General features: G+C 41.6%; 1 protein-coding gene across 1 annotated transcript in view; it reads left to right on the top strand.

The window, feature by feature from the left end:
* UBAC2 (UBA domain containing 2) overlaps positions 1–21,974 on the top strand; it is a 226,999-nt gene that overhangs the window by 152,568 nt on the left and 52,457 nt on the right. The window contains exon 8 of the mRNA XM_006832061.1: positions 11,676–11,921. Within this exon, the coding sequence (XP_006832124.1) occupies positions 11,676–11,921 (246 nt within the window). The remainder of the gene's footprint in view (positions 1–11,675; positions 11,922–21,974) is intronic.

Here is a 21,974-nt window from a genome sequence, read left to right as displayed (position 1 = left end):
AAGCTGACTGTGGGACACAATATCAATTGCTCATACGCAAATTCAGACTGAAACTGAGGAAAATGTAATCAAGTCCACAAAAGCCAAAATAATACCTTGGGTATATTCCACCTGAATTTAGAGACCATTTTAAGAAGAGATTTGATACAGTAGACACAGATGACTGAGATCAGAAGAGTTGTGTGTTGATATCAAGAACATCATACTTGAAGAAAGCAAATGGTCATTAAAAAGACAAAATAAAAGACAAAAACCAATGTCAGAAAGACTCGGAAACATGCTCCTGAGTGTAGAAAAACAAAATACACTGGAAGAAATATTGAAGTAGAAGAGTTAAACAGAAACCCCAGTGGGTGGCTCAAAAAGACAAAGTATTACAATGCAATGTGCAAAGACCTGAAATTAGAACATCTAAAGGGAAGAACATGCTCAGCATTTCTCAAGATGAAAGAACTGAAAAAAAAATCCAAGCCTCAACTTGAAATAGTGAAGGCAAAACATTGAATAATACAGGAAGCACCAAAAGAAGATGGAAGGAATACACAGATGCATTGTCCCCAAAAGAGTGAGTCAATACCCAGTCATTTCAAGAGATAGCATATGATAAAGAACTGGTGATACTGAAGCAGGAAGGAAGAATTCCAAGCTGTCCTGAAGGCCTTGACCAAAAATAAGGTTCCAGGAGTTAAAGGAATGAAAATGGAAATCTTTAAACAAACTGACGCAAGCACTGGAGGTGTTCATTCGTCCATGCCAAGAAATTTGGAAGACAGCCTACCTGATGAACTGGTTGAAAGAAATCTATGTTTGTTCGTATTCCAAAGAAAAATGACCCAATGGAATGTGGAAATTACCATAAACATCATTAATATCACATGCAAGTAAAATTTTGCTGAAGGTAACTCAAAACCAGTTGTAGCAGTACATCAACGTAGATCTGCCAGAAATTCAAGCTGGATTCAGATGAGGACGTGAAGCTTGACTGAAAGTAGAAAGATGTTGACTGGTGCTTTCTTGACCATGCAAAGCCATTCAACTCTCTCGATTGTAACAAACTATAGATAATATTGCAAAGAATGAGTATTCCATTACACTTAATTGTAATCATGTGGAACCTGTCTATAGACCAAGAGGCAGTCATTCAAAAGAACAAGGGGAGAGTGAATGACATAAAATCAGGAAAGGTATGAGCAAGAGTTGTGTCCTTTCACCATACTTACTCAGTCTGTATGCTGAGCAAATCCAAGAAGCTGTTATTGTCAGTAAAGCACAAATAAACATCTTTCTGGTATTCTTTGCTTTCCACCCAGAAACGTCAGCAATAATATCCATTGTTCCAATTCCTCATCTAAATCTGGCAGTTGCCTATCGATGTTCTGTTGCAGCAGAATTTTACTTGCATGTGATAGTAATGACATCATCTGATGATGCCTGCATTCTGCTGGGTCACCTCTCATTTTAGAATGGATCTCTTCCAATCAGTTGGCCAGGTAGCAGTCTTCCAAATTTCTTGGCAGAGACTAGTTCTTACTAACTAATCTGTAGTGAAAAGTTTCATATGTTATCACCACATCTGGGTAATTTGCTCCTGTGTATAAACAAGGTTAGTGTGGCAGGTGAGACCCCGTACTGTTTTTGTCCTCAAACCCTGAAGAAGGTGGCTTCTTAATGAAATTCCAATATGTACATGCTTACAGTTCTCTGGAATTTAGTAAGTATCCACCTTGATGTTTTGTGAGTGCCTCCAGGGCTGCATCAGTTAGCTGAAAGGTTTTAACTTATGTTCCATCAGTTCCCTGACACTTGTTCTTTGCCTGGGTCCTCAGTACACCTCGTATTTCTTCCTTCAGTTCCATTGGCTCTTGATCATATGCTACCTCTTGAAATGGCTGGACATCAACCATTTCCTTTTGGTACAGTGACTCTGCACATTCCTTCCATCTTCTTTTGATGGTTAAGTGTATAATTTGTTGTATTTTTGTAGTTGTATAACCACCATCACAGTCAAGGTACAGAACAGTCTCTCTTCACCTAAAGAGTTTTATGTTCCTTTTTTCTTCATCTATCTCCTTTTCCCACCTAACTACTAATCTGCTCTTTGTCATTTTCTAGAATTTTATATAATTTGAACATATAATATAAATGAAGTCTTTTGCATGTCATTTGTGCGTAGCGTGATGTTTTTGAGATTCATTTAAGTTTTATTAATATTTCATTCCTTATTGTTGCTAAATATTAATCTGCCATGGATGCATAATTTGCTTATCCATTCACCAGTTGAGAAACATTTGAGTAGCTCACAGGTTTGGTCTATTCTGAATAAAACTCTGAACACCTCTCTGTGCATTTCTGAGTGGACATATATTTTTACTTCTCTTGAATAAATTCATAGTGGTGGATAATTGTTGGGTCATATGATAAATATGACTCTAACAATTAGAGTCCTTGTGTGGTGCTGTGGGTTAATGCACTGAACTGCAAAGTCAATTTGATCGACAAGGTCAGCAGTTCAAGCTCACCAGCCACTCCTCAGTAACCTAATACAGGGTCGCTATTAGGGGGTGGCAGCGGTGGTGAGGTTGGCCCAGGATCGAGCATTGTTTCGTTCTACTGTGCATGGGGTCGCTATGAGTCGATTCCGACTCGATGGCACCTGACAACAACAACAACAACAACATGGGTCAGAAGTGACTGGACAACACTTAATAACGAACAACAACATGATAAATATATGTTTAACATCATTGACAGACAATGAATGAGGAAGACCACAGAAGAATTGATGATCTGAGTTGTGGTGTTGGAGGAGAATACTGTGAAAGTACCATATGTGGCAAACAGATCTATTTTGGCTAGAAGTACAGCTCGAATGTTCCTTAGAAGCAAGGAATGCAACACTTTGTCTCTCATACTTCAGACCAGTCCCTGAGAAGGCCACCATGTTTGGTAAAGTGGAGGGTCATCATAAAAGAGGAAGACTCCCAATGAGATGGATTGGCACAGTGACAGGAAAACTGGGCTCAAGTATAACAACAATTGTGAGGATGGCAAAGGACAAAGAGTGTTTCATTCTGTTGTACGTGGGGCCACTATTAATTAGGCGGAACTGACTTGACAACACCTAAGAACGACTAAAACATCATTAATTAATCCATATTAATTTACACCGTCAATGCATGAGAGTCCCAATTCCACCATCTCCTTGCTAATACTTAGTAGAGTTGTTAACTTAGTCAAGTTTGAACTTTAGCCATTCCAGTAAGTATGGTGTAGTATCTTGTGGTTTTAATTTGCATTTCTGTAATGACTAGTAATCCCGAAATGTAATTAGGGACTCATTTATAATGAATACAGTATGGCAGAGATGACAGTGTAACTCCCAAAGATTAATCATGAAAAACAATGTGACATTCATGTTGCTCTACCTTGTCTTAAGGACAGTGAAGCAGCCTTATGCAAAGGTACACATGGTAAAATTAAATCCTTGACAACTTCAGTCTTTTCTCTGTTTATCATGATGGTTTTTGGTCTAGTTGTAAGGATTACAGCATAGGCAATCCTCTGAAGTAAGTTCTGTTCTGTCATACTGGGTTGCTATGACTTGAAAATCAGTTCACTAGCACCTAACAACAACAGTATTAAAAACTTGCTCCTTGAAAGACAAAGTTAAGGAAACAAAGAAGCAAGCCACAGACTAGAATATACTTTTTGTAAAACACATAATCATGTTTAGTAAGGTGGAGGGTCAGAGAGAAAGAGGAAGACTCCCAGCAAGATGGACTGGCAAAGTGGCAGCATCAATGGGCTCAAGCGAGTCAACAATTGTGAGGTTGGCCCAGGACCGGGCAGTGTTTCGTTCTGTTGTGCACAGGGTCGTTATGAATTGGTACTGACTCGATGGCACCTAACAGTAACAACAAAGGGATTATATCCACAATGTATAAAGAATTCATTCAACTCAATTGGAAGAAAACAAATCATTCTTAAAAGGGTAAAATGATTTGAACAGATACCTCACAAAATAATCGGAACAGCCAATAAGCACCATTTTTGTATCTTTTACTAAATCCAGGTAACTGTACTATTACACAGCCCCATTTCTCTGTTCTCCTTCCGACAAAAACTTAAGGCATTCCTACAGCCTCACCTTCAATGTAGTATTTCTTTGCCACATTTACGTTATATCTCTCTCTTAAAGAAATATTTTACAGATAATGCTACGTCCACGTTGCCCCTCAACAGAAGGGTGCATGCTCCATGGTTCTGTACTTTCAGTAGCTATGTATGTTTTCATAAATAGTACGTCCTATCATTTTGTGGGTGGGAATTTCTGAAAAAGATTAATACAATATATGACATTCACCCAATTTTACTTTACATTTTCATCATTTAGACATGAATCCACATACATTGAGTTTATTTTTAAGTGCTGTGTAGTTTTCTGTCCACCACTCATCTGTCAGTTTGCTGGACTGTGGCGACTTGTGTGTTTCTGTGATACTAGAGGCTCTGTCACTAAGATTTTACTCATTTCTGATGAAAAATCAAAGACTACAGCTTTCAGTATAGATTATGACTCAACGTCAGACAAAATCCTTACAGCTAGACCAGTAAACAACATCACGGTAAATGGAGAAAAGGTTGAAGTTATGAAGGATTTCAGTGTACTTGGATCCATAATCAAAGCCCATGAAAACAGCAATAAAAACCAAAAAACCAAAGCTGTCTTGAAAGAAGTACCACCAGAATGCACCTTAGAAGTGAGAATGATGAGACTTTGTCTCACGTACCTGGACATGCTATCAGAATGAACCAGCCCCTGGAGGAGGACACATGCTTGTTGTAGTAAAGACTCCGTGAAAGTGGAGATGACCCTCAATAAGATGGATTGGCACAGTAGCTGCAACAGTAGCCTCAAACAGGGCAGCGATTGTTTGAATAGCAGAAGACCCAGCAGTGTTTCATTGCATTGTCCGTGGGGTTGCTTTGAACCAGAACCAACTCAGTGGCACTTAACAACCAACAATGAACAACATTAGTGTTCTGTTACATAAATAAGATGTGCTGGACTGCAAGGTCAGTTTGAGCTGCAAGAACAGTGGCTCAAACCCACACCAGTCACTCCTGAGAAACCCTGTACAGGCTTGCTATGAGTCTGAACTGACTCGACGACACTAAACAATACGTTATTCCTTTACTGAGACGCTTTGGTTTCACTTCCTCACTGTTACATATAGCAGCAAATTGGTCTTCTTTGGTTATAGCATTTCACTGACTCTGAAAATTGTCGTTTCCCCTCACCTTAACCAAAACTTGGTGTTACCATACTTTTTAATGTTTGTAGTTGCTATCATATTTTACATTGTATTTCTCTAAAATATTGTTACCTTTCCAACCAATTGGAAGAGATCCCTATTTGTGCCCATTTAAAAGAAAGGTAACCAAATAGAATGCTGAAATCATCAAACTATACCATTAATATCACTTGAAAGGAAAATTTTGCTGAAGACAATAAAAAAAAAAAAAATGTTTAAACAGTACCTCGACAGGGTACTGCCAGAAATTTAAGTCAGATTCAGAAGTGGATATGCAATAAGGGATAGTGTTGCTGACGTCAGGTAGATCTTGGCTGAAAGCAGAGAATACCAGAAAGATGCTTACTTGCACTTTATTGACTATGCAAAGGCGTTCAACTGTGTGGATTATAATAGAGTATGGATAACATTGGGAAGAATAGGTATTCCAGAACATTCCATTGTACTCATTAGGAACCTGTACATAGACCAAGAAGAATTAGTTCAAACAGAACAAGGAGACACTGAATGGTTTACAATCAGGAAAGATGTGTACCAGGGTTGTATCCTTTCACCATTTTTACTCAATCTGTATGATGAACAAATAATCTGAGAAGCTGGACAATATAAAAAAGAATGCAACATTAGGAGTGGAGGAAGTCTCTTGCTTGCTGGAAGCAAAGAAGATTTAAAATGCTAACGAAGATCAAAGACTACAGCCTTCAATATGGATTGCAGCTCAAAGTAAAGAAAACAAAAATCCTCATAACTAGGCTAGTAAATAACATCATGATGAACAGAGAAAAGACTGAAGCTGTCAGAGACTTCATTTTGCTTGCATCCACAGTCAACACTCATGGAAGCAGCAGTCAAGAAATGAAATGACGTGTTGCATTAGACAAATATGTTGCAAAAGACCTTTGTAAAGTGTTTACGAGCCAAGTTGTGACTTTGAGGGCTAAGGTGCACCTGACCGACGTCCTGGTATTTTTAATAGCCTCATAGGTATGTGATAGTTGGACAGTAAGTAAAGAAGACCATAAAGGTTGCATGTGAATTATGCTGTTGGTGAAAAATATTGAAAGTACCGTCGACTGCCAGAAGAGCAAACCAAGCTGTCTTGGAAGAGGTGCGGTCAGAATGTTCCTCAGTGAGATAGATGGTTTGACACAGTGACAGTAACAGTGGTGTCAAACATAGGAACAATTATGAGGAGACACAGGCCCAGGCAGAGTGTCTTTCTGTTCAAACAGACCATAGGGTCCCTCTGAGTAGGAACCAACTTAAAAGGCACAATAGCAACGAAATACTGTTGTCCTAAATTACTTTGTTATTTTAAATTACACTTCCTTAAAACAAGCGTGGATGAGCATCTTAATGTGTCTGCTGGTTATCTGAATTTCTTCTTCTGAAATTGCCTTCTCAATATGCTTTTGTGGCACTGCAGGTTAATGCGCTGGACCGCAAGGTCAGTGGTTCAAGTCCACCAGCTGCTCCTCGGAAACTCTATACAGGGTCTTTATGGGTCAAAACGGACTCAGTGGCACTTAACAACACCAACATGCTATTGTAAATGGTTTGATTTTCTCATCAATTTCTATGGGTTTTTTGTATGTTCTGAATGCTACCTTTGTTGGCCACATGAATTCTAAGTACCTTCTTCGGGTTCTTGCCTTTTCACCTCATTTATGATAATTTTGGCATACTATACATAGTCTTTAAGGAGCTCTGGTACCGTAGTGGTTATGAATCGAGCTACCAGCTGTTCTGCGGGAGAAAGATGAGGCTTTCTGCTTCCGTAAAGATTTACAGCCTCAGAAACCCTGTGCAGGGTCGCTGTGAGTTGGAGCCGACTCCACGGCACATAACAACAACAACACACATACATAGTCTTTAACTTGTGAAGAAGATGAACTTATGTTTGATTTTTGTGCTTTATGTTACTTATTTTAAAAGTCGTCCCACATTCCCGCGTCAAAAAGATGTGTCTAATACATCCTGTTAAAAAAAAGATTTAAAGATTGTACTTTGCGTCCTTAAAATCAATTGGGAGTTTATCTTCATGAACGGTACCAGGAAGGGGGCTGCCCATTTTGTTTTCTGCTTTATACCACTTTCTCCTCTAATTTACCCACCTAGCAAAGAGCCTGTTTTTAGGTTCTCTTTTAGTCTGTTTGAACAAGCCTACCTAAAAGTCCAGGAACCCTGGTAGCATAGTGGATTACTACCTAGGCTGCTGATCAGAAGGTCAGCAGTTCTAATCTGCCAATCGTTCCACAGGAAAAAGATGAGGCTTTCTGCTCCCGTAAAGATTTACAGCCTCAGAAACCCTATACAGAGTTGCTATGAGTCAGAACTGCCTCCACGGCACAGCACCACCACCACATAAAGTCCACACTGCGTTAATTACTCAGATTTTATATTATATCTTAAAGCTTGATAGGCTTTATTGTGCTTCTTCTTTAAACCTTGAGTATTCTGGATTGTTGATATTTTTTTTAAACTTTTTTTATTGGGATATGTAAAGAATGTACATAAAGAAATGTACATTAAAGTATCAATGGTATGAGTCTCTACAGATCGCTGTAACATGAACAGCATTTCAACCACCTCCCAGATTAAGACAGATCACTCGTAACCCCTGAAGCCCTCCGCACCCTAGCACCTGTGGCTGTCACCTTCTTGCTTGACTTGATACTTTTACCATTGGGCAAATTGTTTACAAATACCATTTGTAAAGTTGGCATCCTAATGTATGTAGTTTCTAGCTTCTTTCCCTCAACATTATGTTTTTTAAAATTTAGACCTTCAATATTCTATATTAAATTCAGAATCCATGTTTAAGTTCTAACAAAAAGTCTGTCAAAGCTTTATTTGGAAACATTGAATTTCTTTATGAATTTATTACAAATTGGCATCTTAACAAGTTTGCAGCTTCCCATTCATTGATGTGGTGTGTTTTCCTGTTAACAGGATTTTTAAATGTCCATTATTAAGTTTTCTAGTTTTCTCTATAAAGGTTTTACATAGTTTTTGTTGGATTTACTACTAGGTATCTCTGCTAGTGTAGTGGTTACAAATCAGGCTGCTAGCCTCAGGGTCAGCAGTTCGAAACTACCAGCTGTTCCATGGGAGAAAGATGAGGCTTTCTGCTCCCGTAAAGCTTTACAGCCTTGGAAACCCTGTACAGGGTCGCTGTGAGTCAGAACCAACTCCACAGCACATCACAACAACAACAACAACATCTTATTGTTGTGTTGCTGTTTCTGCTAATAGTTGACTTATAACCTTCCCAGGCATTCTGTATTCTATCTCTGGCTGTTTTGAAGAATTTCTTTCTTTGTTTAGCTATAATGGATCTATATGTAAATTTCATTGATTTTCCTTCTTGGAACTCTTGTATTTTCAATCTGATGATTTTCTGTTCTTTACTCATTCTGGAAAACTGTCAGCTATAATCCCCCCTACCTCATATTCCTTCTACCCTATTTTGGAACTTCTATGAGCGAGCAGTTCCGTGGGAGAAAGATGAGGGTTTCTAGTTCCATAAAGATTTAAAGCCTCCGAAACCCTATACAGACTCGCTATGAGTCAGCACTGACTTCATGGCACACCACCACTACCACCAAGGAGTCCTGGTGTGGCACTGTGGGTTAATGTGCTAGACTGCAAAGCCGTTTGAACTGCAAAGTTGGTGGTTCAAGCTCACCAGCCACTCCTCAGAAACCCTATACAGGGTCGCTATGGGTAGGAACTGACTCAACGGCACTTAACAACAACAACAATGAGACCTACGTTGAAGACTTCACTATTGTGAATGTTCTCCACCTGTTTAAAGCCCCATGTGACACTGTAGTATAAGCACTAGACTGCGAACCACAAGGTCACTGTTCAAATCTACCAACCGCTTGATGGGAGAAAGTTACAGTCGTGGAAACCCTATTAGGGTTACCGTGAATCAGAATCATCTCTACAGCAGTGAGCTTGGTTTTGGGGTTTTTGCTTTTCCTCCATCACCTGCTCTGTCTCACCTCAAAGCCTCTTTGGTCTATGCCCTGGAGAGCCTTTGCCATCTCCCTGCTGAAGAGGAGGGTAGACACATGGCTGTGCTGAGTAGGCAGAGAAATTGGGTTGTTTCTTACACAGGTTTCGGTAATCCTCCACTTAACTCCTGTTTTCCACAGTACCTGAGTCGCTAATTAATACCTGAGCCTTTCTCAGTTCCACAGGACCTTCTGCGGGCATCTGGATTTTTGTTAAATGATTGATAACTCATCAGTATCTTTTTATTGTGGCTTAGGACACTTAGGATTACAGATGCTGTCTAGCTTCACTGAACATGGTATTTGTTTCTGTTTTCATTTTCTTTTCTGTTTTTTAATTACTATCTGTCATAGAAGGGGCAGGGAAATTATTTGAAACGACAAGCTTATTCTTTTCTTCACCTTACTTCATTCCGTCCGCCTTCTGCTTTGCCACTGCCCTGAAACTGGTCTCAAAAGATCACCAAAAGCAGAATCCAGTGCTGGTGTCTGTCCCTTTTCTCTTACTTGACTCCCAACTGTGTTCTATCCAGTTGTCCTTTCCTGTCTTAACACACTTTCTGGGTTTTACTTCAGTCATACTGTTCTCTCCTAGTTTCCCTTTCATCCATTCGCAGTTCCTTCTTTAATCTCTTTACTGACTTCTCCACCCATAAAATACTGACGTACTCCTGGGGTCAGCCCCCAAAGCCTCTTTTCTGGTATATGCCTCCCACCCTGTTAGTATTGCATCTAGTTCCTTTGCCTTAAATGCTGTCTAATATGCCAAATACATTTCCAATCTGCTACAAGTACAGGTGGAGTCTTTCTGTAGGGTAAACACTGGACTGCTAACCACAAGGCTGGCAGTTCAAACCCGCCAACCAATCTTGGAAACCCTATACAAGATCGCTATGAGTTGGAACCAACTGTAAATCTCTATGAGTGTGTTGTTGTTGTAGTTAAGTGCCTTCGAGTTGGTTCTGACTCATAGTGACCGTGTACAGGGTTTCCAGGGAGCTGCTGGTGAGTTTGAACTACCGACCTTGCAGTTTGCAGTCCGGTTCTTATCCTACAGCACCACCAGGGCTGGTGACTTCCAAAACTCACTCTCTACCTAACTCTTATCCTGAGTTCCAGACTTTAATATCCTAGATATCATCACTTGATGATATCTCCTTGGAATTTCTACTAGATACTCCTCTGAGTTCATTGATTTCTGTCTGAATTGTTCTTCCTCCACTTGAAATCACTGGCATCCCATCATCCTTCAGATCTGCACTCATTTACTGTCTCCTCCTAATCAGAGAAGATACTTGCTTACAGTCAGTCTATTTCACTGCTGCTGTAGGTTTGTCTGAACTTGTTCTGTGTACTTGTTGATTGTTTAATCTTCATATTGACCAATGTTACCTCTACAAGAGTGGGGCCTTATTTGTCTTGTCTTCTGCTATATTCTGAGTGCGTAGAACAGTGCCTGGTATAGAGCAGACATGCTGTTAAGTCTTGCCAGATGAATCAAAGTTTGTAATGCAATGGTAAAATGTACTTTCTCACATTCAGCTGGAAGTTGCCCAGTATGCTTTAATTTGGTATGAATAACTTCCCTTAGGGGTCCAAGTCACAGAATTGAAGATACACAAGTTTTGCCTAAGGAATAGCTATAGGCACTTTTATGTAGAAAGCCATAAGGGAGTCTTTAGACTTCTCTATCAGGTAAATGACCTTGAACATGAAAAACAGGTTAGTTTTCTTTTTCTTTTTTGTACACTGAATTGTTAATTGCTAACTAATATAATTGAGGATCTAGAAATCTAGGGGGGGAATCAATACATAAAAAGTTAGCTAAAATGCTATATTATAAGAAAGCAAAGATTTTTGATTTTCTTGACTTTTTTTTTGATAGCTGTTTAATGTGACTGGCTCAGCTAATTGAACATCAAAGTTGTTTACTGTTTGACTCTCTTCTTGGTGGCCACCTGCCAACAGGAGTAACCACAGACAGCATTGTGTGAAAGTGTTTCTATTATCAGATTTTCTTACATGACTCTTTTGATAGTTGTTGTTTTAAAATTTTTACCAGTCCTGTGAGTGACAGATGGTTAGCATTTTGCTATCCCTTCTAATGTAACAAAACTAATTTTGTTTTAAATGAAAATTTTTTGTTGAGTTGTACTTTACAGTTGAATAGAAACGTTGGGTTGTATCACCAGGCACTGCTACAACCAAGACGTGTGTCATCTGCAGCAGAACAATGATAGCCCCCCAATGGGTTTTATGGTGACTGGTTTCTGTGTTTAAATGTGTTCTTTAAATGTTCACTACATATCTGTCCTCTAACAGGGCTTTTCTCTTTTAGATTTCCGGTATATGTTACAACAGCAATGTGTTCAAAATCCACCAGCTGCTCTACATTCCCAGCTGGATGGCAAAGCTGTTTTCTTGGACAGTTGAGCCCATCTTTTCATCTTCGGAACCCACCAGCGAAGCCAGGATAGGGATGGGGGCAACAGTAGACATTCAGAGACAACAACGAATGGAGCTGCTTGACCGGCAGCTGATGCTCTCTCAGTTTGCCCAAGTGCGGCAACAAAGACAGCAGCAGGTAAATAATAATAATGATCATGAAAATTGTAGAAAGACTCATGGTTTTAGTAAACTTTTCCCCTGTGCTTGATTGTATGCGTGGTCACAATTCCATTTTATTCCTGTGCATCCCAATAGAGAGTTTTGACAGTTTTCCAAATAGAATGTAGGTCTCTGGTAGTGGCTCTTCTTGGTGTCTTAAAAATGGTAAATTAATTGTAGCTGAAAGACTGGCCAGCGGGACATTCTTGGTCCCGTTATATTAGATACACATTATTTCTTAGAGAAACACCAACCTAGTTACCAAGATGGGATACTTATCTGTTTATATAATCTTGTAGAAGCCACAGTGTCTTCCTGTGACTAGGCTTACCAAGTGTCCAGGAAGGACAAATGTAAAGTGCCTTGATTTTCCTTGGTTGAAATGGAGAGAATATGAAGGTGAGAAAAATTTCAAGGGAACGATTTACAATGACTAAATCTAATAGATGCTGTGTTTTTGTTGCTGTTGGGTTTTTTTGTTGTTGTTGTTTTTTTTACTTGATCATCAGAAATTATTGAGAATCGATTTTAAATACAGTTCTATCCAAATAGCCTGACATTAGGCGTATCTTTCCAGTGAGGCAGGGAGAGGAGTGTCGCTGTTACTGTCATGTCAGTTTCATCTTTCTCTGACACATCTATGATGGCGTACACCAGGCTCTTCAGTGCATGTGTCCATCTCCTTGGTTTTTTGGGATAGTGAGAGAGGACACTGATCTTCTTGTGATCGCTCTACCTACCTGCAGGGCCTCACAGTATCCTGGATAAGTGAAATGAGGTCTAAGGTCCTTAGGGTCCCATTGCAGATGTGGGTCCCAGACTTTATATCTAGGTTGGCAAGAAGGACCCCTCCTCAATAGGCTGGGTCTGCAAGGAAAAGAAAGAAACAAAGGTTGTTTCCTACAAATACATTTCAATTCAAAGTGACTGTAGAATTCATGATAAAAATACTCATAGCATTGTTGGGGCTCCTGGTGTGGCACCATAGAGTCAACACTCTTATCTCAAGGTTGATTTGAACCACCAGGTCAGCAGTTCAAACTCACCAGCAGCTCCTCAGAAACCTATATAGGGTAGCTTTGAGTTGGAACCAATGTGATGACATTTAACAACAACATCCCATCATCTAGTTAAAGACAGAGGACAGACTTCTCTTCGAGAGGTCAAAGCTGAAGGTGTAGACCATGGGGTCAGCGTTGCAGAAATCAAAGTTGAAAGCAAGGTATGAGATGAATTATGTCAGGGAAGCACTACACCCAAGATGAACAGGTTTGTATTTAGCAGGGGGATCCTGCAAAGGAGACAGAGAGACAGAATGAAAGGTACAAGAACTCAGAATGATCATCGTCCACAAAGCTGGGGGGGGTGGGGGGTGAGGAGTGGAGAGTATAAATGTTTTACAGATGGATTGGATAAAGCTTAGGAGGGCGGGAGATGGGCAGTGGGTGATTCTGGGGTTTCTGGTTTAGATGATGGAACAGATGGCTGACAGTAGTAGCATTTCACCAATGTCAGAAAAATACATTTTGGGAAGTTAGGAGTCCTGGTATTGTGCTGTGGGCTAATGTGTCGGACTGCAACGTCATTTGAACTGCATGGTTGGTGGTTCAAGCTTACCAGCTGCTCTTTGGAAACCCCATTCAAGGTTGCTATGGGTCGGAATCAACTCCACGGCACTTAACAACAACAACAGAGTGCTGAAGCTTTAAACCTCCACCAACCAGTCATGGTTAATTGAATGCAGATTAGATTACCCCCAGAAAGGAGGCATGATCTTAGGTAGGTTGGCTCTCTTTAGATTCAGTCCCTCCACAGAGAGAATTTCAGCTGAGAGGGATCAGATGTCAATACTCCCAGCCCCTGGAAGATTCAGTGCTACAATTGTGAGGAAGTGGGGAGAACTGGGCAGTACAACACAGCTTCCACTACTGTTCCCCCCTTGTGCGGCTCGGGTCTTCTTTACGTAAGTTCTGGGAGCAGCTCCTCCAGGATTCCTGTGGGAAACTTTCTAGAGGATGGTTAGCAGGATAAACTCCCTCCACTTCTGTTAGATGTGGGTCTTAAGAGCATGCTGATAATCATCTTCTGCTGTTTCCCTCACCCTTGGCTAGAAGGCGTGTTTAAAGTGATATGCACACCCTTATCCCTATGAGGTTTGAGTCTTTGGTCACCGTGTTATTCTCACACTGTGGCTGCTGTGTTTGTCCATTTACCTTGATAACTTAGCAAGAGAATACCAAGAGACACCCAAATGCATTGCCTGGACAGCAAGCGTATTCTTCCCTGTCTTTTTTTGATGATTATAGCCCTATTTTTCCTGATAATCAGGGCTCATTACTCCTGCCAGGCTAATGACTCCTTTCCATGCATAGTTGTCTTTTGGCACAAGAAGCCCAGTGAGTGACTGGGTAACAGCTGTAGCTTCAAACATCTGTCCCTTGGTAGACGTGTTCCCCTTCTGTGAGGCAAGATCTTGGAAGTCAGAGACCAGCAGTGACAGTAACCAAGTCCACCCCTGACTTCCACAGTCCACGTGTTCCACCTGTTGGGACATTGGCATCCGTATAATGGTTGTGGATTTAGAGGTTAGAGCACCTTCTCACTGGGGGTCTTCTGTAAGCTGGTGGTTCAAATGCACCTTCGACAGGCAATTTTATTGATCTTCCTCTCCAGCAGCTCCTGGGTCACATGGTATGTGAGGCGCTCAACATCTTCCCGGGCACGCATGCTCCGGTTGCACCCACTTTGCTGTAATGTGGGTCGTTTTGTCTGATGCGCTGTTATGCAGGGTCACTGTCATTGGGTCCGGCACTCGGTCAGCCCTTTGGTAGTCGTGCTTGCTGCTGACAGAAACGGCAGCCCTGTAACTGGAATAAGTGTCCAATCCACTTAAGATAAATTGCTGCCCTTTCCACAGTGGAGGGACCCAGCATAGTTTGCTTGTCATGAAGAAACTGTTCTCCTTTTTGTATCAGGGCTGAGCCTTGGTCTCTGCTGCTGACAGATTGGATGTTCTGCAGTAGATCAGCCTGGCAAGTGGGACCCATGCACAACCTCCATACCGGTCACCATGGTAATCTAGTCATGTGCTCATTGTGCCAGCATTGGCGTGATGGATTATAGAGGTTGACTGATGTCAGCCAACTGAATGATCCAGTCTACCTTTTGTTTGGTGCCTCTTTTGTGGTGGATGTCTGTGACAGCTCTTGACACTTGTTGCCTGTTCTTTTAGCTACATCTGCGTATCTCTTCCTCAGGCCTACTTATCTCTTACCTTTCGGTCCCCCAACCAATCAGCAAGCCGTTGGCCACTGTTTATGAGTTCATGCATAGTATCACATCAGGTCACTTCTCTTGCCACACAAAGTGGATGACCACATGTACCACCCCGCCCAAACCCTGCCCTGTGAGAGGATGTCCCCTCGTTATCTTTCAAGGTCACCACTGTGTGAAATGATCTCTAGTGCAGCCGCAGTGCACTTCCAGCTTTTACTCTTTGTGTTTTCAATGTTTATTGTGAATTCTGTGATAGTTTACATCGGAGAACATTAGCTTTACATTCATCCTATTGTATATCATTTCATTGCCATGGTTACAGTCCCCTCCATGCATCATCAACCAACCAAAGGGTATACCCTGTAAGCCTGCCCTCCCCCAGTCATCAGCACACAGCCCCTCTCCCTCTCTGGGTCTAAAGTTCCCAGCCGCTCCATCACTCCACGTCATCATCTCTGCCTCCATCTCAGGCGTCACTGTTTCTCTGGGTAGGATCCCGCTTTCTGCTCTTCTCCCTTGATGGTCCCAGGGACCTCCTCAGTTTTCACTCTAGTACTCACCCACCTGTGAACTAAATTTGGCCATGCCCCTTCTCTGTCCTAAAGGACCCACCTCCACGTGGCTTTAGGTGTACACTGGAGAGAGGTTTTGAACCCACAGTAGTGGGTGCCATGGTAGTGTAGAATACCTGCCTCTGCAGCTTGTGGGGTCCTTTGGCCCCACTTCCATGGTATCTAGAGGCCTCTTGGGTCCGCCTGATCTTATACCTGAATAGGCCGAGCACTTCGGGCCACATGCTCATTTTCTGCCGCAGTAACCAGGCACTCCGGGTCTCCCGAGGCCCTGGAGCAGTGTTATAAAATGTGTAATTCTCTGTTGTGTACGGTATGGCCTTACACCGCTGACCTAGGATTGCTGTTGTGCCTTCCACTGTGACTTGTGATAAACGCCACACAGTGTCTTTTCCCACCACAGGTACTTAAAATAGTATCCACTGCTTAGCCCAAGTGTCAGTGAATAAAACAGATAGAAATCCCTGCTCTCCTGGGGTGGGTATTCATTCCAGCCACACAGCTGTGAAAATTGTTGCATTAGTTCCTTTTTGTTTATACCCATTGATTGCCAAGCTCAACTCTCATAGGTGAATCTCTCCTGCTTTGCTCTGTATAAAATGCAGACAAGAATGCCATTTCCTAGGCCTTTGCCAAAGCCTTTACAGTGAATAGTCTGGCTATTAAAGAATACTCTCTTCTAGTAAATTCTCTCCTCACGCACAGACATTATGGAGTCCTCATTTGGCACTGTAGGATCAGCATTGGACTGCTAACCATAAGGTCAGTGGTTCAAACTCTCCAGCTGCTCCTCAGAAACCCTGTACAGGGTCACTGTGAGTTGAAACCAAGTCGACAATGCCTAACAACAATATACTCTCCGAGCGCTCTGCTGGTTTCTCATGGGGCTCAGCACTCCATCCCGTCACTATTGATTCACTTTCTTATTCCTACCAACAACGTGTCTTGGTGACTTTGTTCTTTGCATCTCTAATAAACTTGTTAATAATCCCTGGCACATAGTAAGGACTCCACAAATATTAGAGGGAATTAATGATTAAGTATGTGTAAAACAAATGTTTAAGGAACTCCTCAGTAGACTGAGGCTAGCTAGAAATACATATGGGAGACATACAGGTGAGTAGTCAGGACTTGGTGGGAGGAAACAATTTTTAGGCATCAGTGGCGTAATAACTAATACCCTCAGATATTCTCTGGAAAGACAAATGTAGACAGACCGAGACATCTGTTTAGAGAATGAAGCGAAGGTAAAGGAAGCCCAGGAGGGTTAGGAGCAAACCCAGAGAGTTCTGTGGCAAGGGAACCAGGAGGTAGACTGTTTCAGGAGGAGCCGGTGTTCAGTGTATTCGGGTACCATCGCCCTCTGCAAACAGTTAGTAGAAATAATGATTGGCAAGAGAGTACTGCAGTCAGTGAGAACTGGTTTACTTTTAAGGAGTTTCATTGGCGAGATGGGGATAGATAGATACTTGCTTCTAATACATAAATAAGGAAATGAATGAATTGGGGTTGAAAGGACATGCATCCCTTCTATTCTGATTCTCTGGTAGTGTAGTAGTTACAAGTAGGGCTGCTAATCCCAAGGTCAGCAGTTTGAAACTACTGGCCATTCTGCGGGAGAAAGATGAGGCTTTCTGCTGTACGTTCTGCGGGAGAAAGATGAGGCTTTCTGCTCCAGTAAACATTTACAGCCTCAAAAACCCTGTACGGGGTCGCTATGAATCAGAACCGACTCCACGGCACATAACAACTAACCCTATTCTAGGCCACCACTGTGGTAATTGTGTTTGTGTTCTATAAAGGCAAACGTGACTTTATGTTATTAAAAGCATTTTTCAATCTGCTTTCTCATTTTTGTTAGGTGCCATCGAGTTGGTTCCATCTCACAGGAACCTTATTCACAACTAAGAAAACACTGTCCAGTCCTGCACCGTCCTCACAACTAGTGTCCGAGCCCATTGTTACTGCCACGGTGTCAGTCCAGCTCATTGGGGATCTTCCTCTATTTCACTGACTCTCCACTTGCCAAAGCATGATGTCCTTCTCCAGGGAACAGTCCCTCCTGGCCACATGTCCAAAGTATGAGAGACGGTTCTCACCATCCTCACTTCTAAAAAAGTTATTATGGCTGAACTTGTTCTAACACAGATTTGTTTTTTCTGCTCACAGTCCATGGTACTTTCAACATTCTTCAGTATTCTCCCCCACTCCCCGAGTTCCAAGGCATCAGTTCTTCTAGCCTTCCTTATTTATTATCCAGCTTTCACATGCATATCAGGCCATTGAAAATCCCGTGGCTCTGTAGCATATACAAATTCCACAGTTGCAAAGAGCAGTGAGCAGCAGCAGGGGTATTCCTTACCTCCCACTGGACCTGGAGCTGACTTGGTCACTGTCCTGTGCCAAGTATTTATGATCTCTCTGATCTTTCTGGAGTCCTGGGGTGATACTGTGGGTTAATGCACTGGACTGCAAGGTCAGTTTGTGCTGTAGTGTCGGCTGTTCAAGCTCACGAGCGGCTCCTCAGAAATCCAATACAGGGTTGCACACTTAACAACAACAAATGGATCTTTCTGGACGTTTTCACAGTATTGCTATCTAAAAGCTCTTGGATGATTAATTTTAGACTTTTAGTGAGAGATACTGGATTTATTATCTAATATGACTTCCATCTTTGGACTCCTATTTCTCATCTCCCTCCATGCCCTTTGCTGTACTGGCGCATTGTGTTTGAGCAACGTTAACTCACTGCTCTCCTACTGACAGTGCTGGTTCTGTGCTTGGGGACGTCTCAAAGTCCTGTTGGTTCTTGCAGTTCCTTGGGGAGGACAGGAGGTGAGAGGAGAGGGAAGGCATTACAAACGTTTAACAGGTTTGTTTTATTCATCTTTTGTACTCTATGAGTTCTTGAAGAACATTAGCTTTTTGTTGTACGTATTGATTGATATTCCTTTTGGTTCTAAAGCAGTGTGCTGTTCTTGATGTTGTTAAGTGCTGTTGAGTCCGTTCTGAATCACAGAGACTCTGTGCTCTGTTTCTGAGGAGCAACTGATGGGTTTGAATTGCCGACCTTGCGGTTAGCTTGTAGTTGTTAGGTGCCCTTGAGTTGGTTCCTACTCATGGTGACTCTATGCTCAACAGAAACACTGCCTGCCTGGTCCTATGCCAGCCTCACATTTGGTTACACTTGAGCCCATGGCTGCTGCCACTGTGCCAGTCCATCTCATTGGAGGCTTCCTCTTGTTCACTGACCCTCCACTTCAGCAAGCATGATGTCCTTCTCTAGACACTGGCCCCTCTTGATAATATGTCCAAAATATGAGAGACGAAATCTCACCATCCTAGTATCTAAGGAGTATTCTGGCTATACTTCTAACACCTGACTGGATTCACCAGCTCCTGCAGCCGTGTGCATCAACAGCCTCATTGGACCTGCTAAGTTGGGTTCCTCTGCTGTGAGACTGCCTGGGGAGAAGATTCCTCCACACTGACATCAGAGCTATGGAATTGGGACTTGCTGACCTCCACAATTGCATGAGCCATTTCCTTCGACAGTTGTGAGTTTTGTGAGATGTTACTTGGGGGTAGGAAGGTGTGATATTTGATATCAAAGACTATAAAGTGGTCAGTAGTTGGAAAATATGGCTTAATAATAGAAATGATGATGGAGATCACATGATAGAATTTTGCAAGACCAGTGACCTATTCAGAATTTTATTTATGTCATCCCATTGTCTTTTGGACTGCATGGATCTGCTGAGAAATCAGAGCTTAGTCTTACTAGAGCTCCTTTGTAGATACATCTTGGTTGTTTTTCTGAACTGCTCTTGGTATTCTTTCCTTGTCTTTGGTATTTTTTGTGTTGTTGTTGTTGTTGTTTAAATAAGTTTGATTATAGTATGTTTTAGTGATTTTCTTTTGGAGTCTCTCCTATTTGGAGTTTGTTAAACTTCTTAAATGTATATATTCTCATCTTTCATAATGTTAGAGATGTCTTCTTCCGACACCTCTTTGACAATTTTCTCTATTTTACTTTCTTAAGTCTATTCCTGTTCTGGAATTCTAATCACAAATAAGTTATTCCTCTTGATGGTATCCCACACAAGTCTTAGGCTTTCTTCAGATCCTTTTGTTCTTCTGATTGTTCTTCTAGCAGATGAATATTGATTCGAGATTTGTCTTCAAGCTCACTAACCTGGCCTCCCATTGATTCAGTTCTACTTCTTTGCCCTTTCAGTGTATTATCTATTTCTGAACTCTTCCTGTTAAGATTCAGATTTCTGTTTTCTGCTTTTGTATGCTTTCTAATTTTTCATTTATTTTGTCAATTTATTCTTGTAGTGTTTTCCTGAATTCTTATAAAGTTTTGTCTGTGTTTTCTGTGATTTCATCTGCAGTTTTCTTGATCCCTCTGTCATTCCTTGAAGGTACCTAAATATCATTCTTTTAAATTCCTTATCAAGTAATTCCAGTATAATGTCTGGTATAATGTGTTCTGCGTCGTGTTTGAAGTACTTGTCTTATTTCTTCATGTAAACTGAAATCATCTGTTGTCTCCAAAACATGATGGTATTGTTGGACTTAGTTTAACTGATGGTTGTAGGTTGGTGTGTTCTTTGGCACTGGCTACCTGTCTCCTAGTGGATGTGAGAGAGACTGGAAGTGTGTATGTTCTGTGTTTGTGTGACCTAGTCCAGGTGCGTTTGTCTGATGTTGGTTGCTGATTATCGTTGATACAGGTGGTATAGGACTTAGTAGTAGTACTTGTCCAGGAGGTCAAGCCACAGCGTGTACAGATGTGGCTGGACCAAAGGGCTAGAATTGCTATCTCCCAAAAACAAACAACAGCAGTAAAAGCTCTAAAAAGGTGCCATTTACAATGAAGGGCTGATATGCCCCACATCCAACCCCAGGCAGAGCAGAGGTGGAGCTGGAAGGGGTGCCACTGGTTACAGGGCAGGTGAGGGTGTGGATTGGCTATGCCCTTAGTTACCTGGAAGGTTCAGAGAACAAGGGAGAACCATACTCCCCGTGCCACCAACCTCCAGCTGATGGGGCTGCCTACAAACACTCAAGATGGCGTTGGCACACTAGGCCAGCCAACAGGTCTCCTGACTGTCTCCTCTCTCTCTTAACTCTCCCCCTACCCCCCGCCCCTTTCTTTCTTTCTCTCACTCTCTCTCTCCCTCTTCCTGCTTAGCTTCCTCTCCAAGGCAGTACTTAGTCCAGTGCCTACAGATCTGTTGCATTTTTGGTCTCTCATGTCCTTGTTGCAGAGGGGTCTGCTCAGTATGTCTGCCTGGTCCACCATCTCACCTCAGAACTCTTGATAGTTATGTCTCTTAAAAGCCTGTAACTGCTAAAACAAAGGCCAGCAGACTGACTTATAGACCAAACTACCTGTTTTTGTACAACCCAAGAACTAAGAATGGTGTTTACATTTCAGATGGTTGTATAAATACCTACATAATATTTCCAGTTTTCCTCTGGAGCTGCAAAGCCTGAAACATTTACTATTTAGCCCTTTACAGAAAAAAAAATATTACCAATGTCTTATCTAGAAGATTATATGAATAGAACCAACTGTCTTCAGAACCTTTTATACCAGGAAGTGTTCTCTCCGAGTGTGAGTCATTTCTTAGTTGTGTGCCCCACCATTTTCTCTTTTTGCTGCTAATGAGAATGCTATTATAGACCACAACATGAACTCTCTGTAAGGTAGCTTTGTAAGATCTCCATTTATTTAGAAGCAGAATTAAAGTGAAGCCCACTACACATGAGTTCGCTTTGGTATAACCAAGTGGAAGTCTGTTAACAAGGCAGTGGAAATCCATTGGTGCTAAGTTGTGCATTATCTCTTTACTTTCTCGGGCTGCTCAGAGGCCCTGGATGCTTATCACCTTTGTAAGATGACATAAGCGTCTCACCATTACCCACACATGCATTTCAGTTACTCTCTCAGTATTTGCTTAAACTAAATTAGCTGCCTCCTCTTGCTCACCCTTAGTTAGTTACATTTTGTGGCTGTGAAAACTGTTTCTCTCTTTCTCCACCCCAACAACAGTTGTTAAGTACCATTCTTATGATTCATATCTGCCTCACAAATCATGAGAGTTCCTATCATTAATCCAAAATTTTAATTTGGTGAAATATTTTTTTACTGTATTTAAAGTGCTTTCAGG

This window comes from Chrysochloris asiatica, unplaced genomic scaffold (assembly GCF_000296735.1).
Source record: "Chrysochloris asiatica unplaced genomic scaffold, ChrAsi1.0 scaffold00005, whole genome shotgun sequence".
Classification (NCBI taxonomy): domain Eukaryota; kingdom Metazoa; phylum Chordata; class Mammalia; order Afrosoricida; family Chrysochloridae; genus Chrysochloris; species Chrysochloris asiatica.
Note: the sequence above shows the minus strand (reverse complement) of the source record. Positions and strands in the feature narration are given on the sequence as shown.